Source organism: Daphnia magna, linkage group LG4 (assembly GCF_020631705.1).
Source record: "Daphnia magna isolate NIES linkage group LG4, ASM2063170v1.1, whole genome shotgun sequence".
Classification (NCBI taxonomy): domain Eukaryota; kingdom Metazoa; phylum Arthropoda; class Branchiopoda; order Diplostraca; family Daphniidae; genus Daphnia; species Daphnia magna.
This window is the reverse complement of record NC_059185.1, coordinates 6,533,783-6,560,044: the sequence shown is the minus strand read 5'-3', so window position 1 is coordinate 6,560,044 and position 26,262 is coordinate 6,533,783. Positions and strand designations below refer to the sequence as shown.

Here is a 26,262-nt window from a genome sequence, read left to right as displayed (position 1 = left end):
TGTTTTGCCATTAGAGCTGTATCTTCGGTGTGGTAAAATAGACTTTGAAACACAACTGATCGTAGCAGGACTCGAACCTGCAATCTTCGGATCCGAAGTCCGACGCCTTATCCATTAGGCCACACGACCATGTTAAACTCGAGACATTGAATGTTGATATAAAAATGATCATCCCTGTGTTGGGTAAAAGATAATCTTTCAAGAAAAATGTAAAATCAAAATTTAAGGAATGGCAGCGATGGGATTCGAACCCATGCCTCCGAAGAGACTGGTGCCTTAAACCAGCGCCTTAGACCGCTCGGCCACGCTACCCTATATGTTATGGGGAGCAGATGTTTCCTCAGGCGGAAATAGCCAGTTTACCATTAGAAAATGAGAATCGATGTCGTAGATTGCTTAGCAACTTTGTTTGGTATTATCGTATGACCTGAAATTCTTCGTCTTATCTAATGTCAGAAGGATTATCTAAATTTGAAATGTATTGATTTTCATATTATGACGAACACAGACACTCGAAAGTTAATTAAGAATAAGTTGAGAAGAATTCAACTCGTGCGATAAGAGAGTTCACGAGCTGTAATCGATATTGTAATACGACAAATTTCCGAAAGCAAGCTCATTTAAGAACCAATTCTTTAAACATTTAGGGATCATCCGGGATTTGAACCCGGGGCCTCCTACACCCAAAGCAGGAATCATACCACTAGACCAATGAGCCATATGTAATGACACGCATATTTTTTAGATTATTTTCTATTGTAGATTTTGACGTAATATTGGCTATGTTTAAGTGAAAGTAATCATTCTTTACATTCAATTTCACTTATTGTTAATAACATCTATTTTCAATCTATTTCCTTCGAGCCGGAGTTGAACCAGCGACCTATGGATAACTAACAATTTATTTCTAATATATTTTTATCTCTACAGTCCACCGCTCTACCAACTGAGCTATCGAAGGATGGCATACTAACACGAGCAACGTAAACTTGATATTACTACACATAAACTCCGTTCAGCATTGCGTAGTATGGTAATGAACTTGATATGTTGGGTCGCAATCCATCTGACCCGTATTTGGCTGTTTATTTTATGCTAAGTATGAATATCTCATAAAATGCTTTTCTATGTTATCAGCTATGTTCACAAGAACCTTTTTGTAAAGCCTTACGCCCTCTTGCTTACCGCTTACGCCTTGAGGAACTGCATCTGGATGGCATTTGGTTACGTCTAAAACTTAGAGGTAAAACAGCGAGGCCGTGAGTGTGGGTTGGAGTTAAAAACTGTTATTCCTGGTAGTTGATTATTCTTGGATTTTATTATTGAAGCAAACCAGAATTAACTTGAAAAATAAAACTGTTTTAACAATTCACGGAAAACTAAATTCTTTTCGGGCTCCATTGAAGAAATGAAAATCAATGTGCCAGTATGCATTACTGTTTGTATTCAAAATTTGATGATTCAAATCAACAACTTTCAAGCAGTTGCTACTAACTAACTATTTATCGCATTGTGTCCGCCCATGTTTACTGGTTGGTTCATCCGACGCCATCCACTGTCGTTAAGGCGTAAAAACCGAAGCAGTTTGATATACACGCCTTACACCTTACTTTCTTAATGACTAATTTTCGCCTATTGGATGGATCAGAGCTTACGCCTTACACCTTAAGCACCTTCCGTAAGGTCGTAAGGCGTAAGAAGAGTCCCCCTTGCGGATATGTGTGCAACAGCGGTTCCATGGTGTAATGGTTATCACATCAGACTTTGACTCTGATAATCTGAGTTCGATTCTCAGTGGAACCTTAACTTTTGACCTTATTGCCCTTAAAAGACTATTCATAATTGGCAATAAGTAACGACTAAGATTTTTTAAAACCTTTGATGTTTTATATGAAACGTAATTGGCTCATTGGTCTAGTAGTATGATACTTGCTTCGGGTGTGAGTGATCCCGGGTTCAATTCCCGGATGGGCCCACAATCATTTCTTTAAACTGGTGGATTTACAAGTGATATTTTGGCTGTTTCTCTAAAGTTACTATAGCCAACCGAGATCACAGAAAATACTTAAGACCTACCTGTTCTTGTTTCAGCAGGATTAGGATGTGCTTAGTCGTTGCGTTTAGAAATCATCGTCGTGAGGTGCAAAGTTTACATGGAATGGTAAAGTATGCGTAATTCTCGCTCTCCGATGTACTTCTTTACTCCATACCTTGGTACGTCCTTGAGGCATCGCACACAACTAGGAGTAAAGGCAGGGAATGGGTCGGAAATAGTTCGTTGCTGTGAAATGTATTTCTGTTTTGCCATTAGAGCTGTATCTTCGGTGTGGTGAAATAGACTTTGAAACACAACTGATCGTAGCAGGACTCGAACCTGCAATCTTCGGATCCGAAGTCCGACGCCTTATCCATTAGGCCACACGACCATGTTAAACTCGAGACATTGAATGTTGATATAAAAATGATCATCCCTGTGTTGGGTAAAAGATAATCTTTCAAGAAAAATGTAAAATCAAAATTTAAGGAATGGCAGCGATGGGATTCGAACCCATGCCTCCGAAGAGACTGGTGCCTTAAACCAGCGCCTTAGACCGCTCGGCCACGCTACCCTATATGTTATGGGGAGCAGATGTTTCCTCAGGCGGAAATAGCCAGTTTACCATTAGAAAATGAGAATCGATGTCGTAGATTGCTTAGCAACTTTGTTTGGTATTATCGTATGACCTGAAATTCTTCGTCTTATCTAATGTCAGAAGGATTATCTAAATTTGAAATGTATTGATTTTCATATTATGACGAACACAGACACTCGAAAGTTAATTAAGAATAAGTTGAGAAGAATTCAACTCGTGCGATAAGAGAGTTCACGAGCTGTAATCGATATTGTAATACGACAAATTTCCGAAAGCAAGCTCATTTAAGAACCAATTCTTTAAACATTTAGGGCTCATCCGGGATTTGAACCCGGGGCCTCCTACACCCAAAGAAGGAATCATACCACTAGACCAATGAGCCATATGTAATGACACGCATATTTTTTAGATTATTTTCTATTGTAGATTTTGACGTAATATTGGCTATGTTTAAGTGAAAGTAATCATTCCTTACATTCAATTTCACTTATTGTTAATAACATCTATTTTCAACCTATTTCCTTCGAGCCGGAGTTGAACCAGCGACCTATGGATAACTAACAATTTATTTCTAATATATTTTTATCTCTACAGTCCACCGCTCTACCAACTGAGCTATCGAAGGATGGCATACTAACACGAGCAACGTAAACTTGATATTACTACACATAAACTCCGTTCAGCATTGCGTAGTATGGTAATGAACTTGATATGTTGGGTCGCAATCCATCTTACCCGTATTTGGCTGTTTATTTTATGCTAAGTATGAATATCTCATAAAATGCTTTTCTATGTTATCAGCTATGTTCACAAGAACCTTTTTGTAAAGCCTTACGCCCTCTTGCCTACCGATTACGCCTTGAGGAACTGCATCTGGATGGCATTTGGTTACGTCTAAAACTTAGAGGTAAAACAGCGAGGCCGTGAGTGTGGGTTGGAGTTAAAAACTGTTATTCCTGGTAGTTGATTATTCTTGGATTTTATTATTGAAGCAAACCAGAATTAACTTGAAAAAAAACTGTTTTAACAATTCACGGAAAACTAAATTCTTTTCGGGCTCCATTGAAGAAATGAAAATCAATGTGCCAGTATGCATTACTGTTTGTATTCAAAATTTGATGATTCAAATCAACAACTTTCAAGCAGTTGCTACTAACTAACTATTTATCGCATTGTGTCCGCCCATGTTTACTGGTTGGTTCATCCGACGCTATCCACTGTCGTTAAGGCGTAAAAACCGAAGCAGTTTGATATACACGCCTTACACCTTACTTTCTTAATGACTAATTTTCGCCTATTGGATGGATCAGAGCTTACGCCTTACACCTTAAGCACCTTCCGTAAGGTCGTAAGGCGTAAGAAGAGTCCCCCTTGCGGATATGTGTGCAACAGCGGTTCCATGGTGTAATGGTTATCACATCAGACTTTGACTCTGATAATCTGAGTTCGATTCTCAGTGGAACCTTAACTTTTGACCTTATTGCCCTTAAAAGACTATTCATAGTTGGCAATAAGTAACGACTAAGATTTTTAAAGCCTTTGATGTTTTATATGAAACGTAATTGGCTCATTGGTCTAGTAGTATGATACTTGCTTCGGGTGTGAGTGATCCCGGGTTCAATTCCCGGATGGGCCCACAATCATTTCTTTAAACTGGTGGATTTACAAGTGATATTTTGGCTGTTTCTCTAAAGTTACTATAGCCAACCGAGATCACAGAAAATACTTAAGACCTACCTGTTCTTGTTTCAGCAGGATTAGGATGTGCTTAGTCGTTGCGTTTAGAAATCATCGTCGTGAGGTGCAAAGTTTACATGGAATGGTAAAGTATGCGTAATTCTCGCTCTCCGATGTACTTCTTTACCCCATACCTTGGTACGTCCTTGAGGCATCGCACACAACTAGGAGTAAAGGCAGGGAATGGGTCGGAAATAGTTCGTTGCTGTGAAATGTATTTCTGTTTTGCCATTAGAGCTGTATCTTCGGTGTGGTAAAATAGACTTTGAAACACAACTGATCGTAGCAGGACTCGAACCTGCAATCTTCGGATCCGAAGTCCGACGCCTTATCCATTAGGCCACACGACCATGTTAAACTCGAGACATTGAATGTTGATATAAAAATGATCATCCCTGTGTTGGGTAAAAGATAATCTTTCAAGAAAAATGTAAAATCAAAATTTAAGGAATGGCAGCGATGGGATTCGAACCCATGCCTCCGAAGAGACTGGTGCCTTAAACCAGCGCCTTAGACCGCTCGGCCACGCTACCCTATATGTTATGGGGAGCAGATGTTTCCTCAGGCGGAAATAGCCAGTTTACCATTAGAAAATGAGAATCGATGTCGTAGATTGCTTAGCAACTTTGTTTGGTATTATCGTATGACCTGAAATTCTTCGTCTTATCTAATGTCAGAAGGATTATCTAAATTTGAAATGTATTGATTTTCATATTATGACGAACACAGACACTCGAAAGTTAATTAAGAATAAGTTGAGAAGAATTCAACTCGTGCGATAAGAGAGTTCACGAGCTGTAATCGATATTGTAATACGACAAATTTCCGAAAGCAAGCTCATTTAAGAACCAATTCTTTAAACATTTAGGGCTCATCCGGGATTTGAACCCGGGGCCTCCTACACCCAAAGCAGGAATCATACCACTAGACCAATGAGCCTTATGTAATGACACGCATATTTTTTAGATTATTTTCTATTGTAGATTTTGACGTAATATTGGCTATGTTTAAGTGAAAGTAATCATTCCTTACATTCAATTTCACTTATTGTTATTAACATCTATTTTCAATCTATTTCCTTCGAGCCGGAGTTGAGCCAGCGACCTATGGATAACTAACAATTTATTTCTAATATATTTTTATCTCTACAGTCCACCGCTCTACCAACTGAGCTATCGAAGGATGGCATACTAACACGAGCAACGTAAACTTGATATTACTACACATAAACTCCGTTCAGCATTGCGTAGTATGGTAATGAACTTGATATGTTGGGTCGCAATCCATCTTACCCGTATTTGGCTGTTTATTTTATGCTAAGTATGAATATCTCATAAAATGCTTTTCTATGTTATCAGCTATGTTCACAAGAACCTTTTTGTAAAGCCTTACGCCCTCTTGCTTACCGATTACGCCTTGAGGAACTGCATCTGGATGGCATTTGGTTACGTCTAAAACTTAGAGGTAAAACAGCGAGGCCGTGAGTGTGGGTTGGAGTTAAAAACTGTTATTCCTGGTAGTTGATTATTCTTGGATTTTATTATTGAAGCAAACCAGAATTAACTTGAAAAAAAAACTGTTTTAACAATTCACGGAAAACTAAATTCTTTTCGGGCTCCATTGAAGAAATGAAAATCAATGTGCCAGTATGCATTACTGTTTGTATTCAAAATTTGATGATTCAAATCAACAACTTTCAAGCAGTTGCTACTAACTAACTATTTATCGCATTGTGTCCGCCCATGTTTACTGGTTGGTTCATCCGACGCCATCCACTGTCGTTAAGGCGTAAAAACCGAAGCAGTTTGATATACACGCCTTACACCTTACTTTCTTAATGACTAATTTTCGCCTATTGGATGGATCAGAGCTTACGCCTTACACCTTAAGCACCTTCCGTAAGGTCGTAAGGCGTAAGAAGAGTCCCCTTGCGGATATGTGTGCAACAGCGGTTCCATGGTGTAATGGTTATCACATCAGACTTTGACTCTGATAATCTGAGTGCGATTCTCAGTGGAACCTTAACTTTTGACCTTATTGCCCTTAAAAGACTATTCATAGTTGGCAATAAGTAACGACTAAGATTTTTTAAAGCCTTTGATGTTTTATATGAAACGTAATTGGCTCATTGGTCTAGTAGTATGATACTTGCTTCGGGTGTGAGTGATCCCGGGTTCAATTCCCGGATGGGCCCACAATCATTTCTTTAAACTGGTGGATTTACAAGTGATATTTTGGCTGTTTCTCTAAAGTTACTATAGCCAACCGAGATCACAGAAAATACTTAAGACCTACCTGTTCTTTTTTCAGCAAGATTAGGATGTGCTTAGTCGTTGCGTTTAGAAATCATCGTCGTGAGGTGCAAAGTTTACATGGAATGGTAAAGTATGCGTAATTCTCGCTCTCCGATGTCCTTCTTTACCCCATACCTTGGTACGTCCTTGAGGCATCGCACACAACTAGGAGTAAAGGCAGGGAATGGGTCGGAAATAGTTCGTTGCTGTGAAATGTATTTCTGTTTTGCCATTAGAGCTGTATCTTCGGTGTGGTAAAATAGACTTTGAAACACAACTGATCGTAGCAGGACTCGAACCTGCAATCTTCGGATCCGAAGTCCGACGCCTTATCCATTAGGCCACACGACCATGTTAAACTCGAGACATTGAATGTAGATATAAAAATGATCATCCCTGTGTTGGGTAAAAGATAATCTTTCAAGAAAAATGTAAAATCAAAATTTAAGGAATGGCAGCGATGGGATTCGAACCCATGCCTCCGAAGAGACTGGTGCCTTAAACCAGCGCCTTAGAACGCTCGGCCACGCTACCCTATATGTTATGGGGAGCAGATGTTTCCTCAGGCGGAAATAGCCAGTTTACCATTAGAAAATGAGAATCGATGTCGTAGATTGCTTAGCAACTTTGTTTGGTATTATCGTATGACCTGAAATTCTTCGTCTTATCTAATGTCAGAAGGATTATCTAAATTTGAAATGTATTGATTTTCATATTATGACGAACACAGACACTCGAAAGTTAATTAAGAATAAGTTGAGAAGAATTCAACTCGTGCGATAAGAGAGTTCACGAGCTGTAATCGATATTGTAATACGACAAATTTCCGAAAGCAAGCTCATTTAAGAACCAATTCTTTAAACATTTAGGGCTCATCCGGGATTTGAACCCGGGGCCTCCTACACCCAAAGCAGGAATCATACCACTAGACCAATGAGCCATATGTAATGACACGCATATTTTTTAGATTATTTTCTATTGTAGATTTTGACGTAATATTGGCTATGTTTAAGTGAAAGTAATCATTCCTTACATTCAATTTCACTTATTGTTAATAACATCTATTTTCAATCTATTTCCTTCGAGCCGGAGTTGAACCAGCGACCTATGGATAACTAACAATTTATTTCTAATATATTTTTATCTCTACAGTCCACCGCTCTACCAACTGAGCTATCGAAGGATGGCATACTAACACGAGCAACGTAAACTTGATATTACTACACATAAACTCCGTTCAGCATTGCGTAGTATGGTAATGAACTTGATATGTTGGGTCGCAATCCATCTTACCCGTATTTGGCTGTTTATTTTATGCTAAGTATGAATATCTCATAAAATGCTTTTCTATGTTATCAGCTATGTTCACAAGAACCTTTTTGTAAAGCCTTACGCCCTCTTGCTTACCGATTACGCCTTGAGGAACTGCATCTGGATGGCATTTGGTTACGTCTAAAACTTAGAGGTAAAACAGCGAGGCCGTGAGTGTGGGTTGGAGTTAAAAACTGTTATTCCTGGTAGTTGATTATTCTTGGATTTTATTATTGAAGCAAACCAGAATTAACTTGAAAAAAAAACTGTTTTAACAATTCACGGAAAACTAAATTCTTTTCGGGCTCCATTGAAGAAATGAAAATCAATGTGCCAGTATGCATTACTGTTTGTATTCAAAATTTGATGATTCAAATCAACAACTTTCAAGCAGTTGCTACTAACTAACTATTTATCGCATTGTGTCCACCCATGTTTACTGGTTGGTTCATCCGACGCCATCCACTGTCGTTAAGGCGTAAAAACCGAAGCAGTTTGATATACACGCCTTACACCTTACTTTCTTAATGACTAATTTTCGCCTATTGGATGGATCAGAGCTTACGCCTTACACCTTAAGCACCTTCCGTAAGGTCGTAAGGCGTAAGAAGAGTCCCCCTTGCGGATATGTGTGCAAAAGCGATTCCATGGTGTAATGGTTATCACATCAGACTTTGACTCTGATAATCTGAGTTCGATTCTCAGTGGAACCTTAACTTTTGACCTTATTGCCCTTAAAAGACTATTCATAGTTGGCAATAAGTAACGACTAAGATTTTTTAAAGCCTTTGATGTTTTATATGAAACGTAATTGGCTCATTGGTCTAGTAGTATGATACTTGCTTCGGGTGTGAGTGATCCCGGGTTCAATTCCCGGATGGGCCCACAATCATTTCTTTAAACTGGTGGATTTACAAGTGATATTTTGGCTGTTTCTCTAAAGTTACTATAGCCAACCGAGATCACAGAAAATACTTAAGACCTACCTGTTCTTGTTTCAGCAGGATTAGGATGTGCTTAGTCGTTGCGTTTAGAAATCATCGTCGTGAGGTGCAAAGTTTACATGGAATGGTAAAGTATGCGTAATTCTCGCTCTCCGATGTACTTCTTTACCCCATACCTTGGTACGTCCTTGAGGCATCGCACACAACTAGGAGTAAAGGCAGGGAATGGGTCGGAAATAGTTCGTTGCTGTGAAATGTATTTCTGTTTTGCCATTAGAGCTGTATCTTCGGTGTGGTAAAATAGACTTTGAAACACAACTGATCGTAGCAGGACTCGAACCTGCAATCTTCGGATCCGAAGTCTGACGCCTTATCCATTAGGCCACACGACCATGTTAAACTCGAGACATTGAATGTTGATATAAAAATGATCATCCCTGTGTTGGGTAAAAGATAATCTTTCAAGAAAAATGTAAAATCAAAATTTAAGGAATGGCAGCGATGGGATTCGAACCCATGCCTCCGAAGAGACTGGTGCCTTAAACCAGCGCCTTAGACCGCTCGGCCACGCTACCCTATATGTTATGGGGAGCAGATGTTTCCTCAGGCGGAAATAGCCAGTTTACCATTAGAAAATGAGAATCGATGTCGTAGATTGCTTAGCAACTTTGTTTGGTATTATCGTATGACCTGAAATTCTTCGTCTTATCTAATGTCAGAAGGATTATCTAAATTTGAAATGTATTGATTTTCATATTATGACGAACACAGACACTCGAAAGTTAATTAAGAATAAGTTGAGAAGAATTCAACTCGTGCGATAAGAGAGTTCACGAGCTGTAATCGATATTGTAATACGACAAATTTCCGAAAGCAAGCTCATTTAAGAACCAATTCTTTAAACATTTAGGGCTCATCCGGGATTTGAACCCGGGGCCTCCTACACCCAAAGCAGGAATCATACCACTAGACCAATGAGCCATATGTAATGACACGCATATTTTTTAGATTATTTTCTATTGTAGATTTTGACGTAATATTGGCTATGTTTAAGTGAAAGTAATCATTCCTTACATTCAATTTCACTTATTGTTAATAACATCTATTTTCAATCTATTTCCTTCGAGCCGGAGTTGAACCAGCGACCTATGGATAACTAACAATTTATTTCTAATATATTTTTATCTCTACAGTCCACCGCTCTACCAACTGAGCTATCGAAGGATGGCATACTAACACGAGCAACGTAAACTTGATATTACTACACATAAACTCCGTTCAGCATTGCGTAGTATGGTAATGAACTTGATATGTTGGGTCGCAATCCATCTTACCCGTATTTGGCTGTTTATTTTATGCTAAGTATGAATATCTCATAAAATGCTTTTCTATGTTATCAGCTATGTTCACAAGAACCTTTTTGTAAAGCCTTACGCCCTCTTGCTTACCGATTACGCCTTGAGGAACTGCATCTGGATGGCATTTGGTTACGTCTAAAACTTAGAGGTAAAACAGCGAGGCCGTGAGTGTGGGTTGGAGTTAAAAACTGTTATTCCTGGTAGTTGATTATTCTTGGATTTTATTATTGAAGCAAACCAGAATTAACTTGAAAAAAAAAACTGTTTTAACAATTCACGGAAAACTAAATTCTTTTCGGGCTCCATTGAAGAAATGAAAATCAATGTGCCAGTATGCATTACTGTTTGTATTCAAAATTTGATGATTCAAATCAACAACTTTCAAGCAGTTGCTACTAACTAACTATTTATCGCATTGTGTCCGCCCATGTTTACTGGTTGGTTCATCCGACGCCATCCACTGTCGTTAAGGCGTAAAAACCGAAGCAGTTTGATATACACGCCTTACACCTTACTTTCTTAATGACTAATTTTCGCCTATTGGATGGATCAGAGCTTACGCCTTACACCTTAAGCACCTTCCGTAAGGTCGTAAGGCGTAAGAAGAGTCCCCTTGCGGATATGTGTGCAACAGCGGTTCCATGGTGTAATGGTTATCACATCAGACTTTGACTCTGATAATCTGAGTTCGATTCTCAGTGGAACCTTAACTTTTGACCTTATTGCCCTTAAAAGACTATTCATAGTTGGCAATAAGTAACGACTAAGATTTTTAAAGCCTTTGATGTTTTATATGAAACGTAATTGGCTCATTGGTCTAGTAGTATGATACTTGCTTCGGGTGTGAGTGATCCCGGGTTCAATTCCCGGATGGGCCCACAATCATTTCTTTAAACTGGTGGATTTACAAGTGATATTTTGGCTGTTTCTCTAAAGTTACTATAGCCAACCGAGATCACAGAAAATACTTAAGACCTACCTGTTCTTGTTTCAGCAGGATTAGGATGTGCTTAGTCGTTGCGTTTAGAAATCATCGTCGTGAGGTGCAAAGTTTACATGGAATGGTAAAGTATGCGTAATTCTCGCTCTCCGATGTACTTCTTTACCCCATACCTTGGTACGTCCTTGAGGCATCGCACACAACTAGGAGTAAAGGCAGGGAATGGGTCGGAAATAGTTTGTTGCTGTGAAATGTATTTCTGTTTTGCCATTAGAGCTGTATCTTCGGTGTGGTAAAATAGACTTTGAAACACAACTGATCGTAGCAGGACTCGAACCTGCAATCTTCGGATCCGAAGTCCGACGCCTTATCCATTAGGCCACACGACCATGTTAAACTCGAGACATTGAATGTTGATATAAAAATGATCATCCCTGTGTTGGGTAAAAGATAATCTTTCAAGAAAAATGTAAAATCAAAATTTAAGGAATGGCAGCGATGGGATTCGAACCCATGCCTCCGAAGAGACTGGTGCCTTAAACCAGCGCCTTAGACCGCTCGGCCACGCTACCCTATATGTTATGGAGAGCAGATGTTTCCTCAGGCGGAAATAGCCAGTTTACCATTAGAAAATGAGAATCGATGTCGTAGATTGCTTAGCAACTTTGTTTGGTATTATCGTATGACCTGAAATTCTTCGTCTTATCTAATGTCAGAAGGATTATCTAAATTTGAAATGTATTGATTTTCATATTATGACGAACACAGACACTCGAAAGTTAATTAAGAATAAGTTGAGAAGAATTCAACTCGTGCGATAAGAGAGTTCACGAGCTGTAATCGATATTGTAATACGACAAATTTCCGAAAGCAAGCTCATTTAAGAACCAATTCTTTAAACATTTAGGGCTCATCCGGGATTTGAACCCGGGGCCTCCTACACCCAAAGCAGGAATCATACCACTAGACCAATGAGCCATATGTAATGACACGCATATTTTTTAGATTATTTTCTATTGTAGATTTTGACGTAATATTGGCTATGTTTAAGTGAAAGTAATCATTCCTTACATTCAATTTCACTTATTGTTAATAACATCTATTTTCAATCTATTTCCTTCGAGCCGGAGTTGAACCAGCGACCTATGGATAACTAACAATTTATTTCTAATATATTTTTATCTCTACAGTCCACCGCTCTACCAACTGAGCTATCGAAGGATGGCATACTAACACGAGCAACGTAAACTTGATATTACTACACATAAACTCCGTTCAGCATTGCGTAGTATGGTAATGAACTTGATATGTTGGGTCGCAATCCATCTTACCCGTATTTGGCTGTTTATTTTATGCTAAGTATGAATATCTCATAAAATGCTTTTCTATGTTATCAGCTATGTTCACAAGAACCTTTTTGTAAAGCCTTACGCCCTCTTGCTTACCGATTACGCCTTGAGGAACTGCATCTGGATGGCATTTGGTTACGTCTAAAACTTAGAGGTAAAACAGCGAGGCCGTGAGTGTGGGTTGGAGTTAAAAACTGTTATTCCTGGTAGTTGATTATTCTTGGATTTTATTATTGAAGCAAACCAGAATTAACTTGAAAAAAAAACTGTTTTAACAATTCACGGAAAACTAAATTCTTTTCGGGCTCCATTGAAGAAATGAAAATCAATGTGCCAGTATGCATTACTGTTTGTATTCAAAATTTGATGATTCAAATCAACAACTTTCAAGCAGTTGCTACTAACTAACTATTTATCGCATTGTGTCCGCCCATGTTTACTGGTTGGTTCATCCGACGCCATCCACTGTCGTTAAGGCGTAAAAACCGAAGCAGTTTGATATACACGCCTTACACCTTACTTTCTTAATGACTAATTTTCGCCTATTGGATGGATCAGAGCTTACGCCTTACACCTTAAGCACCTTCCGTAAGGTCGTAAGGCGTAAGAAGAGTCCCCTTGCGGATATGTGTGCAACAGCGGTTCCATGGTGTAATGGTTATCACATCAGACTTTGACTCTGATATTCTGAGTTCGATTCTCAGTGGAACCTTAACTTTTGACCTTATTGCCCTTAAAAGACTATTCATAGTTGGCAATAAGTAACGACTAAGATTTTTTAAAGCCTTTGATGTTTTATATGAAACGTAATTGGCTCATTGGTCTAGTAGTATGATACTTGCTTCGGGTGTGAGTGATCCCGGGTTCAATTCCCGGATGGGCCCACAATCATTTCTTTAAACTGGTGGATTTACAAGTGATATTTTGGCTGTTTCTCTAAAGTTACTATAGCCAACCGAGATCACAGAAAATACTTAAGACCTACCTGTTCTTGTTTCAGCAGGATTAGGATGTGCTTAGTCGTTGCGTTTAGAAATCATCGTCGTGAGGTGCAAAGTTTACATGGAATGGTAAAGTATGCGTAATTCTCGCTCTCCGATGTACTTCTTTACCCCATACCTTGGTACGTCCTTGAGGCATCGCACACAACTAGGAGTAAAGGCAGGGAATGGGTCGGAAATAGTTCGTTGCTGTGAAATGTATTTCTGTTTTGCCATTAGAGCTGTATCTTCGGTGTGGTAAAATAGACTTTGAAACACAACTGATCGTAGCAGGACTCGAACCTACAATCTTCGGATCCGAAGTCCGACGCCTTATCCATTAGGCCACACGACCATGTTAAACTCGAGACATTGAATGTTGATATAAAAATGATCATCCCTGTGTTGGGTAAAAGATAATCTTTCAAGAAAAATGTAAAATCAAAATTTAAGGAATGGCAGCGATGGGATTCGAACCCATGCCTCCGAAGAGACTGGTGCCTTAAACCAGCGCCTTAGACCGCTCGGCCACGCTACCCTATATGTTATGGGGAGCAGATGTTTCCTCAGGCGGAAATAGCCAGTTTACCATTAGAAAATGAGAATCGATGTCGTAGATTGCTTAGCAACTTTGTTTGGTATTATCGTATGACCTGAAATTCTTCGTCTTATCTAATGTCAGAAGGATTATCTAAATTTGAAATGTATTGATTTTCATATTATGACGAACACAGACACTCGAAAGTTAATTAAGAATAAGTTGAGAAGAATTCAACTCGTGCGATAAGAGAGTTCACGAGCTGTAATCGATATTGTAATACGACAAATTTCCGAAAGCAAGCTCATTTAAGAACCAATTCTTTAAATATTTAGGGCTCATCCGGGATTTGAACCCGGGACCTCCTACACCCAAAGCAGGAATCATACCACTAGACCAATGAGCCATATGTAATGACACGCATATTTTTTAGATTATTTTCTATTGTAGATTTTGACGTAATATTGGCTATGTTTAAGTGAAAGTAATCATTCCTTACATTCAATTTCACTTATTGTTAATAACATCTATTTTCAATCTATTTCCTTCGAGCCGGAGTTGAACCAGCGACCTATGGATAACTAACAATTTATTTCTAATATATTTTTATCCCTACAGTCCACCGCTCTACCAACTGAGCTATCGAAGGATGGCATACTAACACGAGCAACGTAAACTTGATATTACTACACATAAACTCCGTTCAGCATTGCGTAGTATGGTAATGAACTTGATATGTTGGGTCGCAATCCATCTTACCCGTATTTGGCTGTTTATTTTATGCTAAGTATGAATATCTCATAAAATGCTTTTCTATGTTATCAGCTATGTTCACAAGAACCTTTTTGTAAAGCCTTACGCCCTCTTGCTTACCGATTACGCCTTGAGGAACTGCATCTGGATGGCATTTGGTTACGTCTAAAACTTAGAGGTAAAACAGCGAGGCCGTGAGTGTGGGTTGGAGTTAAAAACTGTTATTCCTGGTAGTTGATTATTCTTGGATTTTATTATTGAAGCAAACCAGAATTAACTTGAAAAAAAAAACTGTTTTAACAATTCACGGAAAACTAAATTCTTTTCGGGCTCCATTGAAGAAATGAAAATCAATGTGCCAGTATGCATTACTGTTTGTATTCAAAATTTGATGATTCAAATCAACAACTTTCAAGCAGTTGCTGTTAGAGTGTCTAGTGCTGACCGCTAGATGCCACTCCACTCAGAGTGGTGTATATCCCCGCTATGCAGAGCTTCCAATACACAGTCTTACACACACACGAGACGTTACAACATGGTGTCAGAAGTGTGCTCTCACAGCTCGACGGTATTGAATCACAACCGCGTGGCCTGTGAGTATTGAACTGCATCCTTCTTTATCGACGGCATCCTAAGTGTTTTGGAACTGCATCCGTCTCTATCTCGTGCATCCTTTTGTCTTGCACTATTTTGTTAAAATGTCGTCTTCATTGAGAGCTCCGGAACCCTTTTCTTTTGGGGCCAGTGATTTGGCTGCCCAGTGGGGAATTTGGCGTAAACAGTTTTCATGGTACTTGGTGGCCACGAATAGCGGCCTTAACGTGGATGAAGAGCAAATGGTGGGTGTGCTAATCACTCTTCTTGGCAGTGAGGGCCTCAAAATTTATGATACTTTTGTATTCACCGATGCTGCCGATGCCAGAAAAATTGAACCAGTTTTAGACAAGTTTACAGCACATTTTGAGCCCCGGCGTAGTGAAGTGTTCGAACGTTTCAAATTCTTGCGCCGTCATCAACTTCCTGGGGAAACTTTAGACGCGTGGCTAATTGATCTCCGCGGTCTGGTAAAAACATGTGGCTATGGAACTGGTGTTGATTCGGTCTTACGAGACCAAATAGTGCTAGGTGTTGCTGATCCTTTGGTCCGTGAGAAGCTACTGTTTGAAAAAGATTTGTTACTGAACACGGCGTGTGAAATTGTGCGTGCATGTGAGTCATCTAAAGCCCAGCTCAGCCAAATCAACACAGCTTCGACGACAGAAACTGCTCACGCCATGCAGAGTCGATATGGTAGCCGAAAGTTCGACAAAAAGCCGGAGTCGTCAAATTCATCATTCAGAGCACCTGTCGGTAAGCAGCCAACAACAAGTCAACGCGCAGCCCAGGTGAACAATCCGATAGACGGCCATCAATACATCAGGTGCAACAGTTGTGGTCGCTCTCATAAGAAAAATCAGTGTCGTGTCACCCATGTCACGTGTCATACGTGCGGGGTAGTTGGCCACGTTTCTAGTTGCTGCGGTAATTTTTCAAACCCCCGCCAGATGCCACCACGTCAAGCGACTAATCCCGCGGCTTCAGTTCATACAGTAGAAGAAGTAGAAGATGGATCGCAGTGGATTGGCAATATTCAAAATGGCGGTACAGCGATGACTCTCCCACGTTCAGTTGGTGAAGATTATTATGTCTCACATGAGATAACGTCGTCTAGCGGTGGATCCGAGTGGTATCAGCAGTTGTCGGTAGATGGCGTTCTAGTAAAGTTCAAACTGGATTCTGGTGCAACTTGTAACATTCTTCCGTACGAGTCATTCGAGCGTCTACCTACCAACCGCCGACATCTCCGGCCTGGACCTGTAGTGCGCAGCTATCGCTCAAAGGATGGCCTACTAAATGTGCTAGGAGTGCACACTGCAAAAGTCGTCCACAAAGGCGCTGTCTTCGTTGTGGATTTTGTCGTCGTTGATGAGCCAGGCCAGCCGCCCCTTTTTGGTCTCCCGTCTTGTCAAACGCTCAACCTGATTGGTCGGATTGACTCTCTACAGTCGACAGCCGACACTACGCTTCCCCCGGTGGTGGTGGAATTCATGGACGTCTTCAGGGGTTTAGGTAAACTGCCTGTTGAACATGACATTCGGTTACAGTCAGGTGCTAATTATGTTGATCCAGTTGTCTGTGCTGCCAGCCGTCTTCCGTTTCGGCTAGAGGACAAAGTTTTCAAGAAACTGGAAGAAATGGTTGGTGACGGAATCATCGTACCAGTGCACGAGCCAACCGACTGGGTCAGTCGGATGATGGTGGTGGGAAAGCCAAATGGAGATGTCCGAATCTGTCTTGACCCATCCGAGCTCAACAAGGCCATACAACGTCAGCACTTTGCTGTGCCCACAGTCGAGCAACTCTTCAGCAAGTTGAGTAAGGCTCGTTATTTTTGTAGCCTTGATGCTGCTTCCGGTTTTTACCAAATTCCGTTGTCTGACGCAGCATCCTACCTGTGTACTATGGCGACACCAAAAGGACGATATCGTTTCCTTCGACTGCCATTCGGATTGAAGTCAGCTCCCGAGATTTATCTGCAAACGATGAACGACCTCTTCGGTGATCTGCCTGGCGTGCTTATCTACTTTGACGACTTTCTCGTGACGGGTGAAACAAAGGAAGAGCTTCTCACCAACCTCCGTCAAGTGTTTGTACGTTGCAGGCGGCACAATTTAAAACTTCAGTTGAAAAAGTGTCGATTCTTTCTCCAGGAGCTTCCGTGGCTAGGTCACGTCATCGGCCAAGGAACCCTAAAGCCGGATCCCAACAAGATCACTGCCATAGTTGATATGCCTGATCCTACCTGTCCAGCAGATCTAATCCGCCTCCTGGGCATGGTGACGTACCTGGACAAGTTTTGCCAAAACCTTGCTGGTCTGACAAGGCCACTACGAGACCTGCTTAAAGCGGATGCTGCATGGGTTTGGGAGGAGCCTCAACGGTTGATCCTTGCCCAGCTTAAGACGGCCTTGACATCGCTTCCTGTACTGCGCCTGTTTGACCACTCACTTCCGCTGGTCGTGTCGGTCGATGCCTCTCCTGTCGGCATTGGTGCGGTACTGCTTCAAGGTGGCCAGCCGATCGCATACTCGTCAACATCCCTCACTGTGACGCAAAAGCGGTATTTCCAGATTGAAAAAGAGCTGTTGGCGGTCCAGTTCGGGCTCCTACGCTTCCGGCAATACATTTATGGGCAAATGGTTGTGGTGGAGTCTGACCACAAGCCACTGGTGGGTCTTCTGGACAAGCCAATCGCGTCTTGCTCTCCTCGGATCCAGCGGATGCGTCTCCAACTCCAGCGGTTCGACTTCCAGCTTGTCTACAAGCCAGGCAAGGAGCTGTTCATCGCTGACACACTCAGCCGAGCCCCGTCGCCCCTCCTTTTTTGTGATGATGTCACTCAAGACTGCGAGGAACAAGTACATGCTGTTCTTAATCTGGTCATACCTGAAGATTCCACTCGTGTTAAGTTCGCGGCGGCAACAGCGGCGGACCCGACTCTTCTCCTCATCAAGGAAATCCTCATTCGTGGATGGCCAGAACACAAAGCCCAGTGTCCAGTGGCCGCGAAGCCATTCTGGTCAGTTCGTCATCACCTAGCTGAGGTGGATGGTCTTTTGCTCAACGGCAGTCGTCTGGTGGTTCCGGCTTCTCTTCGCCAAGAGGTCTTGGCCGGAATTCATGACGGCCATTTTGGTGAGGTTAAGTGCGTCCTCCGCGCCAGGTCGGCAGTATATTGGCCTGGGTGCGAGGACCAAATTCGGAATGTGGTGGCCAGCTGCCCCACCTGCCAGGCTCATCGTCACCGCAATCCAGCTACACCTGTTCGTCCGGTGCCGTTGCCAGTTCATCCCTTTCAGTGGGTGTCGGCGGACATTTTTCTTCACGATGGAGTAAACTATCTTCTCGTCGTCGACGCTTACAGCAAGTGGCCAACATGTGTGCCGTTGCGCACCTTATCGTCCTCGTCGGTCATCGCGGAAGTAGAGCGCATTTTTAGCGACTTTGGGACTCCTGAAATCATCAAATCGGATAATGGTTCGCAATTCGACTGTGCTGAGTTTAGGGCATTCTGTGACAGCCGCAACGTTCGCTCCGTCACGTCCAGCCCAACCTATGCTCAATCGAATGGCCTGGTGGAGCGCCATATTCAAACGGTGAAAATGACTCTCGTTAAAATGTTTGAAGGCGGGCGTTCCCTTTGGGAGTCTTTGGCGGCCATTCGGTCGACGCCTATTTCATCTGATCTTCCGTCTCCGTCGGTGCTGCTACAGGGTCGTCATCTCCGCGGAAAGCTGCCGTATCTCCACAACCGTCTAGTGCCTCAGTTTGTGCCAGCCCCCTTTGTTCGTGAACAGCTTCAGCGCCGTCAGGCGTCCGCTTGTTTCTATGGCGGAGGACGTCCTGATGTTCGTGGGTCGGCGCTGATCGTCGGCCAACATGTTCGCGTTTTCATCTCGGGCTTATGGCTGCCAGGCTGGATTGAGACTGTTTGCCCCGAACCTGACTCTTATGTTGTCCGCTTGAGAGATGGCAGGGTTTTTCGTCGCACGCGTCGTGACATTAATATTGACAACGCGCAGTCGGCCGGATTTGGTGGAGTGGCTACTAACCCCAACTCTGTGGCACGTGGAACTCGACAGGCAGTGCCCATCCATCGCCCCGCTTTTGCTGGCGGTCTGCTTCCGGTTTTGTCGTTGCCACTGCCTATTCCTCCAGCGCCAGCGGTGCGCAATCGGTTGGGTCCAGTCACTGCACGTCCGTCCGTTCATCAGCCTTCGCTTCCTCCTGCCGGGGTGGCTCCACCCTCTAGTGTGCCTACTACACCAGGGTCCCGCTTGTCTCTGGATCCACCCCGTCGAGCGATGCCGGCCCCGCTGCCTTCATCTGGCGTCGCGCTGCCAGCCGGCGTAATTCATAGCCCTAGTGCTACTCGTTCTGGCCGCCCTTATTTGCGCCGTTTCTGATAGGGTTCTGATCTGTGTATTGTCTGTTGCTGTCAGTCTCTTATGTTAACTGTTCGTTTCTGTCCTGTCCCTGTCATTAATCAATTGTCCTGTCTATGGGTGAATGTTGTTTTAATGATGTGATCTGTTTGTAGTCATTATGCGAGGGGGGAGATGTTAGAGTGTCTAGTGCTGACCGCTAGATGCCACTCCACTCAGAGTGGTGTATATCCCCGCTATGCAGAGCTTCCAATACACAGTCTTACACACACACGAGACGTTACAACAGTTGCTACTAACTAACTATTTATCGCATTGTGTCCGCCCATGTTTACTGGTTGGTTCATCCGACGCCATCCACTGTCGTTAAGGCGTAAAAACCGAAGCAGTTTGATATACACGCCTTACACCTTACTTTCTTAATGACTAATTTTCGCCTATTGGATGGATCAGAGCTTACGCCTTACACCTTAAGCACCTTCCGTAAGGTCGTAAGGCGTAAGAAGAGTCCCCTTGCGGATATGTGTGCAACAGCGGTTCCATGGTGTAATGGTTATCACATCAGACTTTGACTCTGATAATCTGAGTTCGATTCTCAGTGGAACCTTAACTTTTGACCTTATTGCCCTTAAAAGACTATTCATAGTTGGCAATAAGTAACGACTAAGATTTTTAAAGCCTTTGATGTTTTATATGAAACGTAATTGGCTCATTGGTCTAGTAGTATGATACTTGCTTCGGGTGTGAGTGATCCCGGGTTCAATTCCCGGATGGGCCCACAATCATTTCTTTAAACTGGTGGATTTACAAGTGATATTTTGGCTGTTTCTCTAAAGTTACTATAGCCAACCGAGATCACAGAAAATACTTAAGACCTACCTGTTCTTGTTTCAGCAGGATTAGGATGTGCTTAGTCGTTGCGTTTAGAAATCATCGTCGTGAGGTGCAAAGTTTACATGGAATGGTAAAGTATGCGTAATTCTCGCTCTCCGATGTACTTCTTTACCCCATACCTTGGTACGTCCTTGAGGCATCGCACACAACTAGGAGTAAAGGCAGGGAATGGGTCGGAAATAGTTCGTTGCTGTGAAATGTATTTCTGTTTTGCCATTAGAGCTGTATCTTCGGTGTGGTAAAATAGACTTTGAAACACAACTGATCGTAGCAGGACTCGAACCTGCAATCTTCGGATCCGAAGTCCGACGCCTTATCCATTAGGCCACACGACCATGTTAAACTCGAGACATTGAATGTTGATATAAAAATGATCATCCCTGTGTTGGGTAAAAGATAATCTTTCAAGAAAAATGTAAAATCAAAATTTAAGGAATGGCAGCGATGGGATTCGAACCCATGCCTCCGAAGAGACTGGTGCCTTAAACCAGCGCCTTAGACCGCTCGGCCACGCTACCCTATATGTTATGGGGAGCAGATGTTTCCTCAGGCGGAAATAGCCAGTTTACCATTAGAAAATGAGAATCGATGTCGTAGATTGCTTAGCAACTTTGTTTGGTATTATCGTATGACCTGAAATTCTTCGTCTTATCTAATGTCAGAAGGATTATCTAAATTTGAAATGTATTGATTTTCATATTATGACGAACACAGACACTCGAAAGTTAATTAAGAATAAGTTGAGAAGAATTCAACTCGTGCGATAAGAGAGTTCACGAGCTGTAATCGATATTGTAATACGACAAATTTCCGAAAGCAAGCTCATTTAAGAACCAATTCTTTAAACATTTAGGGCTCATCCGGGATTTGAACCCGGGGCCTCCTACACCCAAAGCAGGAATCATACCACTAGACCAATGAGCCATATGTAATGACACGCATATTTTTTAGATTATTTTCTATTGTAGATTTTGACGTAATATTGGCTATGTTTAAGTGAAAGTAATCATTCCTTACATTCAATTTCACTTATTGTTAATAACATCTATTTTCAATCTATTTCCTTCGAGCCGGAGTTGAACCAGCGACCTATGGATAACTAACAATTTATTTCTAATATATTTTTATCTCTACAGTCCACCGCTCTACCAACTGAGCTATCGAAGGATGGCATACTAACACGAGCAACGTAAACTTGATATTACTACACATAAACTCCGTTCAGCATTGCGTAGTATGGTAATGAACTTGATATGTTGGGTCGCAATCCATCTTACCCGTATTTGGCTGTTTATTTTATGCTAAGTATGAATATCTCATAAAATGCTTTTCTATGTTATCAGCTATGTTCACAAGAACCTTTTTGTAAAGCCTTACGCCCTCTTGCTTACCGATTACGCCTTGAGGAACTGCATCTGGATGGCATTTGGTTACGTCTAAAACTTAGAGGTAAAACAGCGAGGCCGTGAGTGTGGGTTGGAGTTAAAAACTGTTATTCCTGGTAGTTGATTATTCTTGGATTTTATTATTGAAGCAAACCAGAATTAACTTGAAAAAAAAACTGTTTTAACAATTCACGGAAAACTAAATTCTTTTCGGGCTCCATTGAAGAAATGAAAATCAATGTGCCAGTATGCATTACTGTTTGTATTCAAAATTTGATGATTCAAATCAACAACTTTCAAGCAGTTGCTACTAACTAACTATTTATCGCATTGTGTCCGCCCATGTTTACTGGTTGGTTCATCCGACGCCATCCACTGTCGTTAAGGCGTAAAAACCGAAGCAGTTTGATATACACGCCTTACACCTTACTTTCTTAATGACTAATTTTCGCCTATTGGATGGATCAGAGCTTACGCCTTACACCTTAAGCACCTTCCGTAAGGTCGTAAGGCGTAAGAAGAGTCCCCCTTGCGGATATGTGTGCAACAGCGGTTCCATGGTGTAATGGTTATCACATCAGACTTTGACTCTGATAATCTGAGTTCGATTCTCAGTGGAACCTTAACTTTCGACCTTATTGCCCTTAAAAGACTATTCATAGTTGGCAATAAGTAACGACTAAGATTTTTAAAGCCTTTGATGTTTTATATGAAACGTAATTGGCTCATTGGTCTAGTAGTATGATACTTGCTTCGGGTGTGAGTGATCCCGGGTTCAATTCCCGGATGGGCCCACAATCATTTCTTTAAACTGGTGGATTTACAAGTGATATTTTGGCTGTTTCTCTAAAGTTACTATAGCCAACCGAGATCACAGAAAATACTTAAGACCTACCTGTTCTTGTTTCAGCAGGATTAGGATGTTCTTAGTCGTTGCGTTTAGAAATCATCGTCGTGAGGTGCAAAGTTTACATGGAATGGTAAAGTATGCGTAATTCTCGCTCTCCGATGTACTTCTTTACCCCATACCTTGGTACGTCCTTGAGGCATCGCACACAACTAGGAGTAAAGGCAGGGAATGGGTCGGAAATAGTTCGTTGCTGTGAAATGTATTTCTGTTTTGCCATTAGAGCTGTATCTTCGGTGTGGTAAAATAGACTTTGAAACACAACTGATCGTAGCAGGACTCGAACCTGCAATCTTCGGATCCGAAGTCTGACGCCTTATCCATTAGGCCACACGACCATGTTAAACTCGAGACATTGAATGTTGATATAAAAATGATCATCCCTGTGTTGGGTAAAAGATAATCTTTTAAGAAAAATGTAAAATCAAAATTTAAGGAATGGCAGCGATGGGATTCGAACCCATGCCTCCGAAGAGACTGGTGCCTTAAACCAGCGCCTTAGACCGCTCGGCCACGCTACCCTATATGTTATGGGGAGCAGATGTTTCCTCAGGCGGAAATAGCCAGTTTACCATTAGAAAATGAGAATCGATGTCGTAGATTGCTTAGCAACTTTGTTTGGTATTATCGTATGACCTGAAATTCTTCGTCTTATCTAATGTCAGAAGGATTATCTAAATTTGAAATGTATTGATTTTCATATTATGACGAACACAGACACTCGAAAGTTAATTAAGAATAAGTTGAGAAGAATTCAACTCGTGCGATAAGAGAGTTCACGAGCTGTAATCGATATTGTAATACGACAAATTTCCGAAAGCAAGCTCATTTAAGAACCAATTCTTTAAACATTTAGGGCTCATCCGGGATTTGAACCCGGGGTCTCCTACACCCAAAGCAGGAATCATACCACTAGACCAATGAGCCATATGTATGTAATGACACGCATATTTTTTAGATTATTTTCTATTGTAGATTTTGACGTAATATTGGCTATGTTTAAGTGAAAGTAATCATTCCTTACATTCAATTTCACTTATTGTTAATAACATCTATTTTCAATCTATTTCCTTCGAGCCGGAGTTGAACCAGCGACCTATGGATAACTAACAATTTATTTCTAATATATTTTTATCTCTACAGTCCACCGCTCTACCAACTGAGCTATCGAAGGATGGCATACTAACACGAGCAACGTAAACTTGATATTACTACACATAAACTCCGTTCAGCATTGCGTAGTATGGTAATGAACTTGATATGTTGGGTCGCAATCCATCTTACCCGTATTTGGCTGTTTATTTTATGCTAAGTATGAATATCTCATAAAATGCTTTTCTATGTTATCAGCTATGTTCACAAGAACCTTTTTGTAAAGCCTTACGCCCTCTTGCTTACCGATTACGCCTTGAGGAACTGCATCTGGATGGCATTTGGTTACGTCTAAAACTTAGAGGTAAAACAGCGAGGCCGTGAGTGTGGGTTGGAGTTAAAAACTGTTATTCCTGGTAGTTGATTATTCTTGGATTTTATTATTGAAGCAAACCAGAATTAACTTGAAAAAAAAAACTGTTTTAACAATTCACGGAAAACTAAATTCTTTTCGGGCTTGTTGTAAGGTCAGGTGCGAGTATAAGACTAGTGTATTGGGGCTCTGCATAGCGGGGATATGCTCGCTCTAGGTGGGACGACATCTAGCGGTCAGCACTAGATTCTACAATATCTCCCCCTCGCACACTGATTACACACAAATGAACGACAAGAACTAACATGCCGAACAAGAGAATAAACACAATGAAATGAACAATGAGGAAAACACGATATGATATGAACAATGGGTCGAAGACCAGAGAACAAACACAATGAAATGAATAATGAGATAAGACACGACATGACATGAACTATGGGACGAGACGCAGGAAGAAACAAAAATTGAGAATTAGATGACGACTTCCATGAGGGTAAGTATAGCAAAACTGCCAAAAGTGTCACTAGCAAAGCAGCCAGGACAACAAACACGGAATCGTACACAGACAATTAAGACGGCTTGAGATAAGGGCGACCAGAGCGAGTCGATCCCGGACGATGAGGCGCGACGGCCAGCGGACTTGATGCTGTCAGGGGTGACTGGGCAGCGGGCAGCTGGACGGTGGCACGCTGGTCGGTTGAGACGGGTGCCGCACGTGGCCTTGCAGGGGTTGCCGGGCCGGGCGCCGGGTTGACAAAGACCGGCGGAGGCTGTGGCATCATTGACGGTTGACCCAGGGCTACCGGAAGCGGCTGGGCGTTTGTATATCGGGATTCTGCCGTAAATCTCTAAAACTCGAACCTGAATGGCCGACCGAAGCTTTATGAATTTGGCGAACAAGAATTTGTCCTATACTCTAGACCCCTCTGATACGTTGCAATGATACTTTACAAAAATACGTTACAATGCTACGACCAATCACGCCGAATCAATTTCATAAAAATAGATGTCCGGACTGTTTTCCTCCAGAGCAACCCATTAATTTGATATCTCCTGCCTCAAACAACCACCGCCTGAAGAGAACTCTCGCCATCCGTTATAGCTGTAACGGATAGACAAACGACCGACGGAAGTACCATTCGAGCGTCATCTGATTTCTGATACATCGGATTTGCCGACTGACTCTTTCCCACGTTTGGAAGACTATAAATGGGACTGTAGTGTAGACCTTCGTGGCCAGTAGCTTAATTGAACAGTTGTGTTTATTTTGTGTAGTGCTTGAGTGTTGTAGAGATTCAGAAATACACAGAGCCCATCGGCGATAACTCGTTACAATATTTTAGCAAAATTAGGAGTACTTTGTTACCAACTTTTTGCTACCTTTTGAAAAATTACACAGCAAAAGAAGATCTGGTAGCAAGATCCAATTCAGGGAAATTGCTTTCATTTACGACGAAATCACCAAACGATTGATGTGAACGGTGGAGAGAAGTGAAGGAATGGATTAATAGTAGAGATATGTTAGTCCTGGCTGCAACTGTTAAAATACCAAACGGCCAATTGATCAACCGTACCATCCAATCTTTCATTCGAAGAGGTATTGGAGGATAAACCGGTTAATGTCAAATTGCCGATGACTACTGCAGAACTTGGAGCCTGAAGAATAAGATGAAGCTCCAGTCTTACCTGCCAAAAATCCAGTAAAGTAGGTTGAGGCGTGTAGTATGGGTGGAAAGTCGCTGTCGGCTCTAGTAGGAGATGTGTTGGGAATATATTACGTAGCCAA

General features: G+C 41.7%; 1 protein-coding gene and 35 non-coding genes across 36 annotated transcripts; 7 read left to right on the top strand and 29 right to left on the bottom strand.

Moving 5' to 3' along the window:
• Window positions 1-56: 56 nt before the first annotated feature.
• Window positions 57-129, bottom strand: Trnar-ucg. Its single transcript has one exon. It is a non-coding gene; the product is annotated as a tRNA-Arg (tRNA).
• Window positions 130-230: 101 nt separating this feature from the next.
• Window positions 231-312, bottom strand: Trnal-aag. Its single transcript has one exon. It is a non-coding gene; the product is annotated as a tRNA-Leu (tRNA).
• Window positions 313-855: 543 nt separating this feature from the next.
• On the bottom strand, window positions 856-961 carry Trnay-gua. The gene is made up of 2 exons: window positions 925-961; window positions 856-891 (listed from the first exon to the last, which is right to left on the bottom strand). It is a non-coding gene; the product is annotated as a tRNA-Tyr (tRNA).
• Window positions 962-1,731: 770 nt separating this feature from the next.
• Trnaq-uug lies at window positions 1,732-1,803 on the top strand. Its single transcript has one exon. It is a non-coding gene; the product is annotated as a tRNA-Gln (tRNA).
• A 550-nt stretch (window positions 1,804-2,353) lies between these two features.
• Window positions 2,354-2,426, bottom strand: Trnar-ucg. The gene has a single exon. It is a non-coding gene; the product is annotated as a tRNA-Arg (tRNA).
• Window positions 2,427-2,527: 101 nt separating this feature from the next.
• Trnal-aag lies at window positions 2,528-2,609 on the bottom strand. The gene has a single exon. It is a non-coding gene; the product is annotated as a tRNA-Leu (tRNA).
• Window positions 2,610-3,152: 543 nt separating this feature from the next.
• Trnay-gua lies at window positions 3,153-3,258 on the bottom strand. The gene is made up of 2 exons: window positions 3,222-3,258; window positions 3,153-3,188 (listed from the first exon to the last, which is right to left on the bottom strand). It is a non-coding gene; the product is annotated as a tRNA-Tyr (tRNA).
• Window positions 3,259-4,026: 768 nt separating this feature from the next.
• Trnaq-uug lies at window positions 4,027-4,098 on the top strand. Its single transcript has one exon. It is a non-coding gene; the product is annotated as a tRNA-Gln (tRNA).
• A 549-nt stretch (window positions 4,099-4,647) lies between these two features.
• Window positions 4,648-4,720, bottom strand: Trnar-ucg. The gene has a single exon. It is a non-coding gene; the product is annotated as a tRNA-Arg (tRNA).
• A 101-nt stretch (window positions 4,721-4,821) lies between these two features.
• On the bottom strand, window positions 4,822-4,903 carry Trnal-aag. The gene has a single exon. It is a non-coding gene; the product is annotated as a tRNA-Leu (tRNA).
• Window positions 4,904-5,237: 334 nt separating this feature from the next.
• Trnap-ugg lies at window positions 5,238-5,309 on the bottom strand. The gene has a single exon. It is a non-coding gene; the product is annotated as a tRNA-Pro (tRNA).
• A 1,633-nt stretch (window positions 5,310-6,942) lies between these two features.
• On the bottom strand, window positions 6,943-7,015 carry Trnar-ucg. Its single transcript has one exon. It is a non-coding gene; the product is annotated as a tRNA-Arg (tRNA).
• Window positions 7,016-7,532: 517 nt separating this feature from the next.
• Window positions 7,533-7,604, bottom strand: Trnap-ugg. Its single transcript has one exon. It is a non-coding gene; the product is annotated as a tRNA-Pro (tRNA).
• Window positions 7,605-7,741: 137 nt separating this feature from the next.
• On the bottom strand, window positions 7,742-7,847 carry Trnay-gua. Its single transcript has 2 exons — window positions 7,811-7,847; window positions 7,742-7,777 (listed from the first exon to the last, which is right to left on the bottom strand). It is a non-coding gene; the product is annotated as a tRNA-Tyr (tRNA).
• A 1,565-nt stretch (window positions 7,848-9,412) lies between these two features.
• On the bottom strand, window positions 9,413-9,494 carry Trnal-aag. The gene has a single exon. It is a non-coding gene; the product is annotated as a tRNA-Leu (tRNA).
• Window positions 9,495-9,828: 334 nt separating this feature from the next.
• On the bottom strand, window positions 9,829-9,900 carry Trnap-ugg. Its single transcript has one exon. It is a non-coding gene; the product is annotated as a tRNA-Pro (tRNA).
• Window positions 9,901-10,037: 137 nt separating this feature from the next.
• Window positions 10,038-10,143, bottom strand: Trnay-gua. Its single transcript has 2 exons — window positions 10,107-10,143; window positions 10,038-10,073 (listed from the first exon to the last, which is right to left on the bottom strand). It is a non-coding gene; the product is annotated as a tRNA-Tyr (tRNA).
• Window positions 10,144-10,912: 769 nt separating this feature from the next.
• On the top strand, window positions 10,913-10,984 carry Trnaq-uug. Its single transcript has one exon. It is a non-coding gene; the product is annotated as a tRNA-Gln (tRNA).
• Window positions 10,985-11,533: 549 nt separating this feature from the next.
• On the bottom strand, window positions 11,534-11,606 carry Trnar-ucg. Its single transcript has one exon. It is a non-coding gene; the product is annotated as a tRNA-Arg (tRNA).
• A 101-nt stretch (window positions 11,607-11,707) lies between these two features.
• Trnal-aag lies at window positions 11,708-11,789 on the bottom strand. Its single transcript has one exon. It is a non-coding gene; the product is annotated as a tRNA-Leu (tRNA).
• A 334-nt stretch (window positions 11,790-12,123) lies between these two features.
• Window positions 12,124-12,195, bottom strand: Trnap-ugg. Its single transcript has one exon. It is a non-coding gene; the product is annotated as a tRNA-Pro (tRNA).
• A 137-nt stretch (window positions 12,196-12,332) lies between these two features.
• Trnay-gua lies at window positions 12,333-12,438 on the bottom strand. Its single transcript has 2 exons — window positions 12,402-12,438; window positions 12,333-12,368 (listed from the first exon to the last, which is right to left on the bottom strand). It is a non-coding gene; the product is annotated as a tRNA-Tyr (tRNA).
• A 768-nt stretch (window positions 12,439-13,206) lies between these two features.
• Trnaq-uug lies at window positions 13,207-13,278 on the top strand. Its single transcript has one exon. It is a non-coding gene; the product is annotated as a tRNA-Gln (tRNA).
• A 550-nt stretch (window positions 13,279-13,828) lies between these two features.
• Window positions 13,829-13,901, bottom strand: Trnar-ucg. Its single transcript has one exon. It is a non-coding gene; the product is annotated as a tRNA-Arg (tRNA).
• Window positions 13,902-14,002: 101 nt separating this feature from the next.
• On the bottom strand, window positions 14,003-14,084 carry Trnal-aag. The gene has a single exon. It is a non-coding gene; the product is annotated as a tRNA-Leu (tRNA).
• Window positions 14,085-14,418: 334 nt separating this feature from the next.
• On the bottom strand, window positions 14,419-14,490 carry Trnap-ugg. The gene has a single exon. It is a non-coding gene; the product is annotated as a tRNA-Pro (tRNA).
• Window positions 14,491-14,627: 137 nt separating this feature from the next.
• On the bottom strand, window positions 14,628-14,733 carry Trnay-gua. The gene is made up of 2 exons: window positions 14,697-14,733; window positions 14,628-14,663 (listed from the first exon to the last, which is right to left on the bottom strand). It is a non-coding gene; the product is annotated as a tRNA-Tyr (tRNA).
• A 637-nt stretch (window positions 14,734-15,370) lies between these two features.
• On the top strand, window positions 15,371-20,093 carry LOC123471141. The gene is made up of 3 exons (XM_045172076.1): window positions 15,371-16,946; window positions 17,007-17,252; window positions 17,322-20,093. The coding sequence occupies exons 1-3, from the start codon at window positions 15,536-15,538 to the stop codon at window positions 19,841-19,843; spliced, it is 4,179 nt and encodes a 1,392-aa protein (XP_045028011.1). The 5' UTR covers window positions 15,371-15,535; the 3' UTR covers window positions 19,844-20,093.
• Window positions 20,094-20,357: 264 nt separating this feature from the next.
• On the top strand, window positions 20,358-20,429 carry Trnaq-uug. The gene has a single exon. It is a non-coding gene; the product is annotated as a tRNA-Gln (tRNA).
• A 549-nt stretch (window positions 20,430-20,978) lies between these two features.
• Trnar-ucg lies at window positions 20,979-21,051 on the bottom strand. Its single transcript has one exon. It is a non-coding gene; the product is annotated as a tRNA-Arg (tRNA).
• Window positions 21,052-21,152: 101 nt separating this feature from the next.
• Window positions 21,153-21,234, bottom strand: Trnal-aag. The gene has a single exon. It is a non-coding gene; the product is annotated as a tRNA-Leu (tRNA).
• Window positions 21,235-21,568: 334 nt separating this feature from the next.
• Window positions 21,569-21,640, bottom strand: Trnap-ugg. Its single transcript has one exon. It is a non-coding gene; the product is annotated as a tRNA-Pro (tRNA).
• Window positions 21,641-21,777: 137 nt separating this feature from the next.
• Window positions 21,778-21,883, bottom strand: Trnay-gua. Its single transcript has 2 exons — window positions 21,847-21,883; window positions 21,778-21,813 (listed from the first exon to the last, which is right to left on the bottom strand). It is a non-coding gene; the product is annotated as a tRNA-Tyr (tRNA).
• Window positions 21,884-22,652: 769 nt separating this feature from the next.
• On the top strand, window positions 22,653-22,724 carry Trnaq-uug. Its single transcript has one exon. It is a non-coding gene; the product is annotated as a tRNA-Gln (tRNA).
• Window positions 22,725-23,447: 723 nt separating this feature from the next.
• Window positions 23,448-23,529, bottom strand: Trnal-aag. Its single transcript has one exon. It is a non-coding gene; the product is annotated as a tRNA-Leu (tRNA).
• A 547-nt stretch (window positions 23,530-24,076) lies between these two features.
• Window positions 24,077-24,182, bottom strand: Trnay-gua. The gene is made up of 2 exons: window positions 24,146-24,182; window positions 24,077-24,112 (listed from the first exon to the last, which is right to left on the bottom strand). It is a non-coding gene; the product is annotated as a tRNA-Tyr (tRNA).
• Window positions 24,183-26,262: the final 2,080 nt, after the last annotated feature.

Coding starts and splice junctions, on each gene's coding strand:
- LOC123471141 (XM_045172076.1), top strand. CDS start 15,536: ATGTCGTCTTCATTGAGAGCTCCGGAACCCTTTTCTTTTGGGGCCAGT. Junction 16,947..17,006: donor GGACGTCTTCAGGGGTTTAG/GTAAACTGCCTG, acceptor ATGTTGATCCAG/TTGTCTGTGCTGCCAGCCGT. Junction 17,253..17,321: donor GCAACTCTTCAGCAAGTTGA/GTAAGGCTCGTT, acceptor TGTCTGACGCAG/CATCCTACCTGTGTACTATG.